Below are 12,624 nucleotides of genomic sequence, written 5' to 3' on the forward strand. Positions count from 1 at the left end.
TTTAGTATCTTCATAATCTCTTTCATTAGCTTCTTATTCATAGAAATCGTATACGCCACCGCTGAAATTGAATCACTCTGTCTCCCAGGTAGGACTATAAATCAGATATAACATTCAATGCAGGTCTAACAAAATATCATTATAAAATAGAAATCAGCAGTATTTGTTAGAAGCCTATGCGTATTTGAAATTGTTAGACCATTGGAACATTTAGCAAGTTTTACTGAATAAGTGGGTCTTAAAAGTTTCTTGTCATTGTTGTTGAAAGATTACAATTAGAGAAAGAGCGAGAAAGTTTGTCCAATCATATTTTTAAAGATAAGCACAATACCCACTGATTAAATGTTATCTAACACTAACACTAACTGTAAAACCCTTCAACGGTATTCAAAAGCTTTTAGTACCTTCCACCCAACAACCTAATTAAACTAACGTCTGAGACAGCATTTAGCAAATTCCATTTCAGTCAGCTTCATGAGATTTACCCTTGTTAAAATTCCGCATATTGTCGAACACCTGCATGTGTGCTTCATATATGAATAATACTAACGAGTTTATTAAAAGTGAATTGATATCTTCAAATTTATTGTGTTGAAGTGATAAAATATACAGTTATGATACATTAATGGTGAAATATACAGTAATGATAAAATACATTGTACATTTACCTAGTAAATACACATTCAAAAAAAGGGGATTGTAACTTGTTGTTGAGCAAAATTTAAGGAAAGACCATTTAATCACATAAGATATAATCAGAAATCATAAAGCTGAAAATATGTTGGACAGACATTTCCTTTTATCAATACAAAATAGTGTATATAAAACATTCATCAAAGGTTTTTTTATAAAAATAACTAACTTCCAGATATATTTTAAAAGCGCAAGTCTATTCAACTGCCAAAACCATACTTTATCTACCAACCGAACGACTTGGTACGTTTTTGGGAGAAACAAATACCTTTTTTCGAATATAAACACAAGCGCTGTTAGAAAAAAAAATATGCATAAAAATCTCTCAAAACGTTTTCTATGAATTTTCATGACATCGTTCCTCTTTCTGTCCTTCTAAGGCACATATGAGCTGCTGTTCTACCTGTGTGTGTATAGAAACAGTCGGACCACAGAAATTCACAGGGATACTAATGGGATGATATGCTGTTGATCCCTTGGAATCGTCTTTAAACACACTTTTGAAATGTGTATGAGGTATTGATACGGGAACATAATGCGTTCCAAGAGGATGAAGTACAAAGGCAGGTTAAGGCACTAGTTTTGAATCAAAACGACCATCCTTCCCAAAGTCATTCTGGTAACGTGGAATTTTATTTTTCTTGGAACAACTATTTGTAGAACTTTTTTCAGATCCTAAATATTGACTGTATTCAGTGCTTGGGCTTGAAGTACTGTAGCTTACTATTTTTCGCTTTCCTTGTTCATTTTCATTCTCCATTGAATCTGAAGATCTTTCACTTTTTGGATCCCAAGGACTTCTTTCTTTAGAAAACCTTTTTGTTATATTGTGCTTAAATTTGTACGCATGTGACTTGTGGTAATCATTCTTGCTGCCATTACTGCCTTCGGATGAATTCTCCTCACTAGAGTATAAACTGCCTGTAGAGTTGTTACGTTCATCTCTATCTGCTGTATCTCCCTGAACTGACTGTAGTGTAATGCATGATACGCTTCCTTCTGACAATGACTGGCTTCTAATGCTGCTGTATCCTGATGTTCGGCTTGATGTTTGTTCTGTTCGCTTCAGCAGGGTACAAATATGTTCATCTTGTTTTATCATTGCAATGTTGTTTTCTGAAATTTCAATGCTAAAATTTGAAACTGGTGCCTCTGACGTCAAAGAATCAGTAGGCTTTACATCTTGGATATCAGATGCAGTTTTTACTAAAAATAGAAAACAATTAAATGAAATGTCTGTACTACCGTAACGAAAAACAGACGGGAGAGAAAACCTTATCACATTATTATCTAAGACAGGGGGTCATCTAGACCATTCTAGTTTATTCATCTTAAAATGGTTTAAATTCATTTTTATTCATGATTAGCAACATTTTACAATAAGTCTTAAAAATTATCAAATAACGAGAAATTTGTTGATCAATTTTATATACAAAAAAATATTAAACTGTTACACCAGGAGCACATGATACGTTCGCAGTGTGTGTTCAAGATAAGAAATCAAATAATTAAATCATTATTCAGAATGTGCTTACTAAGTAATAAAATATACTACATAGCTTTTATATAAATATAAAACACATGTTCATATTCCTATTTGTTTGGAAGCAAATTGGACATGGTGGATACACAACAATCAAACTAACCAAAATCTCCGATTAAACAATGAATACTGATTACACCATAAACAAGTATAATATTTCAAACTTCTTCGTAGTTAAGGTTGCGCCCAAACTCTCTTACAGACAATGCAATGACTGTTTGCATAACCAGCAACCTTAACACATGTTAGTGCTATTTATGTAACATCCAAGACAAAACCATTGATATGACAATGTAAAACATTCATCATGCAGAACATTAGTGAAAAACTAGTACTGGAACATTGCCTGTCAACTCGTCAACCAATCTTAAACATAACCGAAGATTATTTTGAAAATTGCACCACCAGTTTTAAAATGGCTCATCTCTATTCATACACATCTGTTCAGATATTCAGATAAACTACCGAACAACTGGTCATGGAATTTTCTTAATGACTTTCACTTATGCCTAAGACTGTGAAGAAGAAGTCGCAATTGATATGGAATTTATGGAACATGTACACTGTATTACAGACTATTGTTCAGACAATGACACATGGTGAAAATTTAAAAACTAAAATAAACAACCAAAATAACTACACAGACAAAGAAGACTACTAGTATTACACATGTATTAGTTAAAGTTAAATACATGTCATTTCAGCAAATTAGACCGAAAGAGACTATAAAGTACAATACCAGAGAAGAAATATTAGATTATCAGTAGAGTGCATATGCATCAATGCAACTGTGTTATCTCTTTATCTTTTGGTGTAAGCTTCATAGCACAGAGCTATGAGTTTGAGTCGTAGAAAAAATATTCGTCAGTTTAAAAGAGAAAAATGCATCCTGAAAAGTAAAATCACAAAAATACTGGACTTACAGGAAAATCAATTCGGAAAGTCCATAAACACATGGCAAAATCAAAAAACAAAACGCATCAAAAACGAATGGACAAGAACTGTCATATTCCTGACTTGGTACAGGCATTTTCAAATGTAGAAAATTCTGGATTAAACCTGGTTTTATAGCGCTAACCCTCTCACTTTGATGAAAACAGCTTTATAAGAAAATTGCAAAATGTGAAAAAAAAGTTTATCGTTAATAATGAAACTTGCCCTTCAAGTCCAATATCGCAAATTTTAACTTTTTTTTTTATAAAACAAGAATGTTATCCATAGGTTGCTATGCCCCATTACCAATATCATATATTTTTTTTATCACAACGCTCCAAAAAGGTTAATTGGGAGTATCGGTGGCAAAGTGGTCTTATTAGTTGATCTACAGTATTACTAGCCTGTAAGAATTCATGTTAAGTTTGAACCCCACACATGACAGGTGTGTTCGACTCCAAACTTGATTTACTAGGATTGTCAGTTTTCTTGTCCGCGGTCGGTGGTGTTCTCCCGTCACTAAAACTTCCACTTCCAATGAAAACTGACAGCCAAATATGAACAAGAGTGTTTAAAGTGGCGTGAATCACCAACAATCACTCAATCATTTTCTGGTTTGTTTGAACAAAATGCGTTTGGGGAAAGTTATGAAAATTAATGCTCTTTGAATGTCAACCGCATATCTTTAAGCAGATTGTTTTTCAAATTTTATGAACATTTATCTACCATTCATTTTGTAAATGCATTATATCTTTTAAATCCATACTATATTGCGTGTATAAATAAGTATCAATAGATAAAAAAAAATAGAAATTGCCAAAGTGGTTTTGTTAAATTTCGTATCCATTGATTAGTTTCAAATAGATTTGTAAAATATAATTTTCGGTTTTATCTTTAATTTCTAAAAGCGTTTAGGTTAGAAGTTACGGATTGCTTTTAACATTTGTTTTTTAACTTCGTTTAAACTATGTAATTTTAGAATTGTTTGCTGTAAGTTCTCTTTGTTTATGATCATATGATATTTGACCGTTGATTGTATGTACAACGTAAGTAGGTTGGTTACAATCGAATTAGTTTGGACTTAATCTTTGACCTCATACTTTATCGAAAACTGCAGTGTCCTCTTCGAACGCATGGAATTTAAAAATAGTTGGTTTTAATTTTGAGAAATAATATAGTTCTCACTGACCCTTCAGGAAAGATGAGCTTAATATCAACATCATTTCACAACATTAATAAGAATGGTTAATACCTGTTGATAATCTAAGATGTTTCTTACTGCTATGATCTAAAAAAGTTGTAATTTTCTGAAAGAATTCATCTCTAAGATCCATCCCTTCAGTGTCAATTAAATGTCGAAGTATTTCCTCCTGACATTCTTTGTATCCCATGTAAAACTTTTCTTGACAGCATGGGTTTGATCCACCACAATCCGAAGATAACTCTTTCTCCATCATTTCTAAAATTATTCCAATGCAAAAATTGTCAATTGATAGCTCTATATGTTGTATGTATGATGTTTGAGAAGAACAATATAACAAGGAAAAGAAACAACTGAATTTAGTTGCTTGGATTCATTAATATAAAGGTATAATTAATCTATCAAACATTGTGCTTTGGATGATCATTAAATGACAATAGTCTGTAAGATATGAGTACCAGTATTTTAGAAATTAGTCAAATATGTCTTCTTTAGGTCTTCCAAATTTTTGGCATGCCATGCAAAACTGATAAAGCTTCCAAATGGCTTAAGCTTGATACATTGTCCTTAATATTAAGATATGAGAAAAGGCCTTCTCTAAAAAGATAATTTGGTGCAGCGTGGGTAATAAGATGTTTAATTTATTAAAAACATATAAATTTGATTAAGGTCTTGGCTTATTTCTTACTTAGGGTAACAAAATATTTCAATAACCTGGAAGCATCTGCTTTATTATAAGGTCGATCTGTTCAATTAGTTGACATTTATTCCATTTATTATGAAATCATTGTTGGAGAATTATTGGAATGGGTAATGCAAGTGCGTCTATCAACATGTTGATATATTCCAAAAATCACTTACTTACAAAACCGAAAGACTATGACCATGACTAGTATATCATATTTATATCTATCCATGATAATCTGTAAATATGCCTACACTGATATTGGAAGCAGGATATATATATACTCATGTGATTAATTGAATAGCAATGACCCATTTTAAGTTCTTATATTCATTAAATCCCGTGTAAAATAATCCTTAAATCTTTAATTCTGAATGCTAAAATTCCTCTTAAATGAAAGTATATGGAAGTATGTCTTTTGGAAAGGAGCATAATGTCCTGCTTCATCGTTGGAAACCTATTTTTGGCAAAATATCACATCTCTAATGTTGAACTGAAACTATTAAATACACTAACTGTTAATATATTTCATACCTCTAAAATTATGCAAGTTCAACAGGTTTCGTATAAGCTTGGATGCAATTTCTATAATCTCCGTCTTCTCAATACGACCTTGACCCTGACATATATTATTGAATCTAATTTTAAATTGACATATGCATTTTTTTAAAATCATTTATATGTTTATATTTTCTCATTTCTGAGGATCGAGGAATAGTTCATTTACTTCGTTAAACTTCATTTCTTGGTTTTGAACAATCATGCCGAAAAGGCAATAATAAATTAGTAATTGAATGTACATTAACAAAATCTACGAAATCAAATTCCCACAAAAAGATGTAATAAAGAAAGTTAAAGCTATAATCTCTGTTGACAAAATTACCATAAACCAAGTCATATCAACATTCAGTTTTTAAACTCAGCGAAGTAAGAATAAAATAATTTAGTATTCTACCTGTTTCAAATAACTTGATGGGATAAGCCGACTGAGTTCTGCCAAGCAATTATTCATGCGATCTCGTCTCCTCTTCTCTATGATTCTGTGTGACATTGGATCCTAAAATTATACATGATACATATAATGTCAGTTTTAATAATTATACCACAAACGATAACCATAGTACTCTACCATAAAATATTTGGTTAGGCAGTGCGTTGACAATGGTTGGGTCTTCATTGTGCATTTTTGTTCTAACAAAAAAGTCAACTTTTTCAAAGTTTCAACCTTATTTTTAGTACAATAATTTTACAGCCAAACTGAAGAGTAAAGCTGTCATTATTACAGAACAGAAAAAACCCTCAGGTGTAGGCATGTTATTGGAAACAATATCAAACAAGTCGCACTTCAGTTGGTGACTATGTCGAACGTATCTATCCCATTGAACTAGATATAAAGGATACAACAGATACAGTTAAGTCGGCCTCATATCTTGACTTACATCTAGAAGTTGACAATGAGGGTCGATTGAAAACAAAACTTTACGACAAAAGAGATGATTTCAGCTTTCCAATTGTTTGCATTTCTAAGTAGCAACATTCCAGCAGCACCTGCATACGGTGTATATATCTCCCAATTGATACGATATTCCCGTGCTTGTATTTCCTATCATGATTTTCTTGATAGAGGGTTGTTGCTCACAAGGAAGCTATTAAATTAAGAGTTCCAAATGGTGAAGTTGAAATCATCTCTTCGTGGTTTTACGGACGCCATCACGAGTTGGTTGGCCGTTATGGAATAACCGTTTCACAAATGATATCGGATATGTTCCTTACGTCGTAACTACAATCTACTTCCCTTTCATGAATGTGACCTACCGAATTAGACTATATACCGGATTTGTTATCTCATCAGCAACACGACGTATGCCACATGTGGAACAGGATTTGCTTACCCTACCGGAGCACCTGAAATCACCCCTAGTTTTTGGTGGGGTTCGTGTTGTTTATTCTTTAGTTTTATATGGTGTGTCATGTGTACTATTGTTTGTCCGTTTGTACTTTTCATTTTCATCCATGGCGTTGTCAGTTTATTTTCGATTTATGACTTTGACTTCATCCCTCTTTTGTAGTAATTAAATGTACGATTCTAATTAGTTGAGCGTTACACATGTTTCTACAGTAACCTTCAGCAACCAAGTAAGTATTCTAGAACCTAAAGGTCAAATAGTTTTATTATCTCGTCAAGTATTTTTTCCGTTGCATAACGTTTTGTCAATTGCGTGAAAGAATTTGATGTCATGAATTAATACGCCATTTCCCTTCTTTTACAAAATTGATCCAGGGTCGTCTCCTCCGACTTAACTAAATGTTGACACTCTAATAAGTTTCTTTCGCATTCTCAAGCTTACCAGTCATATTTATTGAAGACAATATAAATGATCTGATATTAAAATCTTACCCTTGGCATTTTTGTCTTTTTAAGTGACTGGATCTCACGTTCATCTGGCGATATTGCAAAGTTCAAAGACCTGTACAAAACACCAAAACTAAAATAAACTGATGATCACAATTTCATGATAAAATATAATATATCTTAAGCAAATCAGTTTATTAGCGAAGTTTGTTATAACGCATTACAGTTAAAATATTAAAGCATGCAACCCAAGAGTTTAAATACCTTGTTTGCCAACTTTGTTTGGTCGTTTGCTCATGCATTGTAATTAAGATTGACACCCAAATTCAATGGAGAGATGGAGTAACAGTTTGTTTACTACTGTGAAAGTACTTTAATTCGTGTGTATCAATTTTCGTGGTTTGAGCAATATTTACATGTGTGTGGTTTTTTAAATTCGTGGATTTTAGTTTTCTACAAAAAAAAAAAACAGTAAAAAATTAAAGCCTTTAAAAACGAAGGTTACAAATAGTCTGGATTGAGGAAATTGCAAAGTAAACATTGACCCCTGTAAATCATAGTAATAACACTAATTAACCCATGATAAAGTGATCAACAGATTAAAGACCATCAAAGGTGTTAATTAGGCCATAAACATGTCACTCAAAGAAAACAGTAACATAAACAAATGCTATAAACGTATCTTGAATTGTCAAAAAACCAAGTTGAATACGTTTTACTACACAAAGACTGAACAGAACACAATTCAGTAGGTGGGATACTGCATCAGTGTAGTGATATCGGTTGATCTGTCCTTGCTATAGTCTATCCTTAAGTTGGGTTAATCTGTTGTCTATGTAGGTCTAGGGGCGTTTCCAGCATATTTGAAAGAGGTGGCGGAGAATGAAAATAAAATTAATATGTTATGCATTAATGTAACGGTTGCTGACTTGGAGCATGTATATTTTATAGTTAAAGTGTCAGGATTTAACATTTTAATGCCGAATCCCTCCATTAATTGTCTATGTTTTTTTTTAAATGATTGGATATATCTTAACAGCAGAAGACCAATAACGAGAAATTCCAAATCATACGGTATAAGGCGTTACTAAACATTTCAATAGTCCTAGGCCATGATTTTATTTTTAAGGAAGACACATTATTATTACTAAACAAACAACCCAATAATTAACAAAAATAAAAAGTTGGCTAAATGAGAATACCTTATTTTAAAAAGTTGGATAAATGAGAAGACACCAATAAAAGTACTTTTACAGTATATTAAAAAAAGTTGATTGGACAATGGATATTTGATTGCAAACAAATTTAATATTTATTGACCAATCAAACTTTCATGTATAATAAACAGACTGTTATACTCCACCTACCCATTGAATTAAGGTATCAATCTTAATTACAATGCATGAGCAAACGACCAAACAATGTTGGCAACCAACACATTTAAACTCTTGGGTTGCATGCTTTAATATTTTAACTGTAAATAAAATTTGAGACATGATATTCAAATAGCATGTCTCCCGTAATAATCAAAGTGCAACTGTCCAAAAACTTCTCTGTAATTAAAACGTTTCTCACGAAAATGTTTTCTCGGCAATAGTTTAAGTAACATCATGTTCATTATCTTTTCTACATTGGGTTTTCAGTGTCCAGTTTTTTTTGTTTTTTTTTCACTTTGTAAAGCTATCCATTTTGGCAACTCTGTCTTTCAAAATTATGTGTTGAGACACGTGCTAATTTTCAGCTTCAAATTTTAAACATATAAATATAATCTTATGGAACTTATGAAATAAAACATGTTTTTAAGTTTCTAAAAGTCATTTCAGTAATGATAAAAAAAAAGTCAAGCTAATATTTCATTCAGTATAGCATGCCCTGTTATGAATTATAAAAATTGCCATCTAAAAAAACCAAAATAATTAACATTATCTTACCTTTCTGCAATGTCGAGCTTTATTCTCTTTGCTGAATGTTTATTCATGAGAGAATCATACATTGAAAATTCACTTGTATCCATTCTGTTGATATTTGATATAATGACATACAACGTCCACAGTTCTAATTTTTATTAATAAAGACCACATCACATTCCACGTGTCATATAATTTATGCATACAGCGTCAGGCTATTTAAAAAAAGTGACCTTGGCATTTATCAAGCTCCTCCTTCAAACAAGTCTACCTAGTGGTCAAGTATACAAAGAAATATAATTATGAAAAAGATAACAGTAATTTACTATAATGTATGTAAAAGAAACCTTAGCTGTGAACAGTCGAGATATGACGTAAAAAGTGTATGTTGCATATGCACCGAAGATAAACAATTTAAAAAAAGTTCAGATGTCAAAGCATGCGTCGAACCGAGTGGTAATCTAGATAATGTCTGAAAGTAGAAAAGTCTGAGAAAGTCCTTTCGCCACAGAACGACCGAAGTATATCGCAGACCCAAAGGCATTATCATTGCTGTGTTCATTAATATAATAAATGCATTGATTAAGGAAATTATATTCTTAGTAAATCTTATTTACAGGTTTTGTCGTCTTTCTACTCATGTGTTTTTTTCTCTGGAATCACTGTGTATTGATACATACATAAACGTGTTTGTTTAAAGATCTATAACATCGATTACGATTTACATTACAAACTTTTGATCAATGAATAGACCAAATTATAATAAATAATCAAGTGTAAATGGAAACCTCAGCTGAATGCAATCGATATTTATTATTTTAATGTGCAAAGAAAATTATGTGTTTTATCAACAAACAATGAATTGTTTTAACTGGACACTGAGGAGGTGTAACAATCTGCACAAGAGACGTTTTCATGTCTTGGGTTATAGATATATTGCAGTGATGATATGTTACAAGTATGTTATATAGCGTTAACATCAATTAGACACAAAAAAACGAACATTTAGAAAGTATTTAATAAGCTTAAAATTTGACACATGACAAGTATTATACAATTTTCCTGTACAGAACAATAAGAAATGATTTTAAAATGGTAAATTCATCGAATTTGCAAAATAAGGAGAAGTTTATACTTATTTAGTATTAAGTATATTGATAGTTCCTGATACTGAATCGACAAAGGTATTCGTCAATTGATTTTTAATTACTCGAAATTTAGATATTAGCTGCTTTTTACAATTATTTTAAAGACATTACACAGCATTGACCTTTTTTCAAATCAATCTTTAATGTCTGAGTTGAAAGAAATCAATTATGAATTTCGACAACTCAGACGACATTTCATTCGTTATGTGTCCGGTATTTGCGACCTTACATCAGCAAATATTGGAGATTTAATGAGAAACTTTATATTCCAAAACTAATCAACAGTTTTCCTTCGCTGACAGATGTTTAATGTTTATCACTTCTTACATTAACAAAACTTAATGCCCAGTTAGTGGGTTTTTTTAACAGAGCTGGAAATGTTCCCCATTAGATGACAATCAATCACAACTTTTTTCTAATTGGAAAATATGTTGAAATAACATAAACGATACTGCTCCAGATGCGAATTTCGACATCCAATATCTATTCAGTGATGCTGGAGGCCAAAATATTTGAAAATCTAAAGCTTATTAAAATATGAAGAGCTTTAAACCAAAGGGAAACAGACAGAAAAGGGGGCGACGCAAATGATGGACGTTTATTAACATCTATTTTATTAGCAATCAAAGCCGGGCTCCAAAGTTATTGTGAAACAGCCTTTTCTAGAGGTAGGGTGAATCAGATGTGGATATTAAAAAATTCCAAAGATCTTTTAGAGTACATACAATCTAAGACTCGATCATCTTGCAATAGTATTAAAACATTTGACTTTTCTACACTTTACACAAGTATTCCCCATTCCAAACTAAAAGACAAATTGAAAGAGTTGGCATTACTTTGTTTCATTAAAAAGAATGGTGAACGTAGATACAAGTATCTTGACTTGGGGAGGGATAAATCCTACTTTGGTTGTTGCTCACAGGGAAGCTATTAAATCAAGAGTTCCAAATGGTGAAGTTGAAATCATCTCTTCGTGGTTTTCCAGACGCCATCACGAGTTGGTTGACCGTTATGGAATAACCGTTTCCCAAATGATATCGGATATGTTCCTTACGTCGTAACTATAATTCCCTTCCCTTTCATGAATGTGACCTACCGAATTAGACTATTTACGGGATTTGTTATCTCATAAACAACACGACGGGTGACACATGTGGAGCAGGATCTGCTTACCCTTCCGGAGCACCTGAGATCACCCCTAGTTTTTGGTGGGGTTCGTGTTGTTTATTCATTAGTTTTCTATGTTGTGTCATGTGTACTATTTTTTGTTGTTGTGCTTTTCATTTTTAGCCATGGCGTTGTCAGTTTATTTTTGATTTATGAGTTTGATTGTCCCTTTGGTATCTTTCGTCCCTCTTTTGTAAAGAATCACTGATAATCAAAAATTCTCTGAAACTGACATTAACAAGATGCTTGATTTTTGATTGACAACATATTTCTTACGTTTGGAGAACGTGTTTTTCAACAGACTGTCAGAATTCCATTGGGAACCAATTGTGCCCCTCTTCTTGTCGACTTGTTTCTTTATTATTATGAGGCTGACTTCAGACAGAAACTTCTTAGGAAGAAAGATAAGAAGTTAGCAATATCCTTTAACTTTACGTTCCGCTATAAAGATGATGTTCTATCACTAAATAATACAAAATTTGGTGACTATGTTGAACAAATCTATCCCATCGAACTGAAGATAAAGAATACTACAGATACAGCTAAGTCTGCCTCATATCTTGACTTACATCTAGAAATTGACAATGAGGGTCGTTGAAAACAAAACTTTACGACAAAAGAGATGATTTCAGCTTTCCAATTGTGTACTTTCCATTCCTATGTAGCAACATTGCAGTAGCGCCTGCATAAGGAGTAAATATCTCCCAATTGATACGATGATCCCGTGCTTGTATTTCCTATCATGATTTTCTTGATAGAGGATTGCTACTCACAAGGGTTCCAAATGGTAAAGTTGAAATCATCCCTTCGTAAATTTAACGGACGCCATCACGAGTTGGTTTACTGTTATGGAATAACCGTTTCACAGTTGATATCGGATATGTTCCTTATGTCGTAACTACAATATCCTTTCCCTTTTCACGAATGTGACTTACCGAATTAGACTATTTACCGGATTTGTAATAACATAAGCAACACGACAGGTGCCACATAT

General features: G+C 32.4%; 1 protein-coding gene across 1 annotated transcript; it reads right to left on the minus strand.

Annotated features, from left to right (window-relative positions):
• Positions 1-620: 620 nt before the first annotated feature.
• On the minus strand, positions 621-9,422 carry LOC139521485 (uncharacterized). Its single transcript, XM_071314984.1, has 7 exons — positions 9,340-9,422; positions 7,454-7,523; positions 6,011-6,112; positions 5,590-5,674; positions 4,422-4,628; positions 1,418-1,899; positions 621-1,249 (listed from the first exon to the last, which is right to left on the minus strand). The coding sequence occupies exons 1-7, from the start codon at positions 9,420-9,422 to the stop codon at positions 1,031-1,033; spliced, it is 1,248 nt and encodes a 415-aa protein (XP_071171085.1). The 3' UTR covers positions 621-1,030.
• Positions 9,423-12,624: the final 3,202 nt, after the last annotated feature.

This window comes from Mytilus edulis, chromosome 1, assembly GCF_963676685.1.
Source record: "Mytilus edulis chromosome 1, xbMytEdul2.2, whole genome shotgun sequence".
In the NCBI taxonomy this organism is placed as follows: domain Eukaryota; kingdom Metazoa; phylum Mollusca; class Bivalvia; order Mytilida; family Mytilidae; genus Mytilus; species Mytilus edulis.

Coding starts and splice junctions, on each gene's coding strand:
- LOC139521485 (XM_071314984.1), bottom strand. CDS start 9,422: ATGGATACAAGTGAATTTTCAATGTATGATTCTCTCATGAATAAACAT. Junction 7,524..9,339: donor AAGCTCGACATTGCAGAAAG/GTAAGATAATGT, acceptor TGTTTTGTACAG/GTCTTTGAACTTTGCAATAT. Junction 6,113..7,453: donor AAAAGACAAAAATGCCAAGG/GTAAGATTTTAA, acceptor GTATAATTTTAG/GATCCAATGTCACACAGAAT.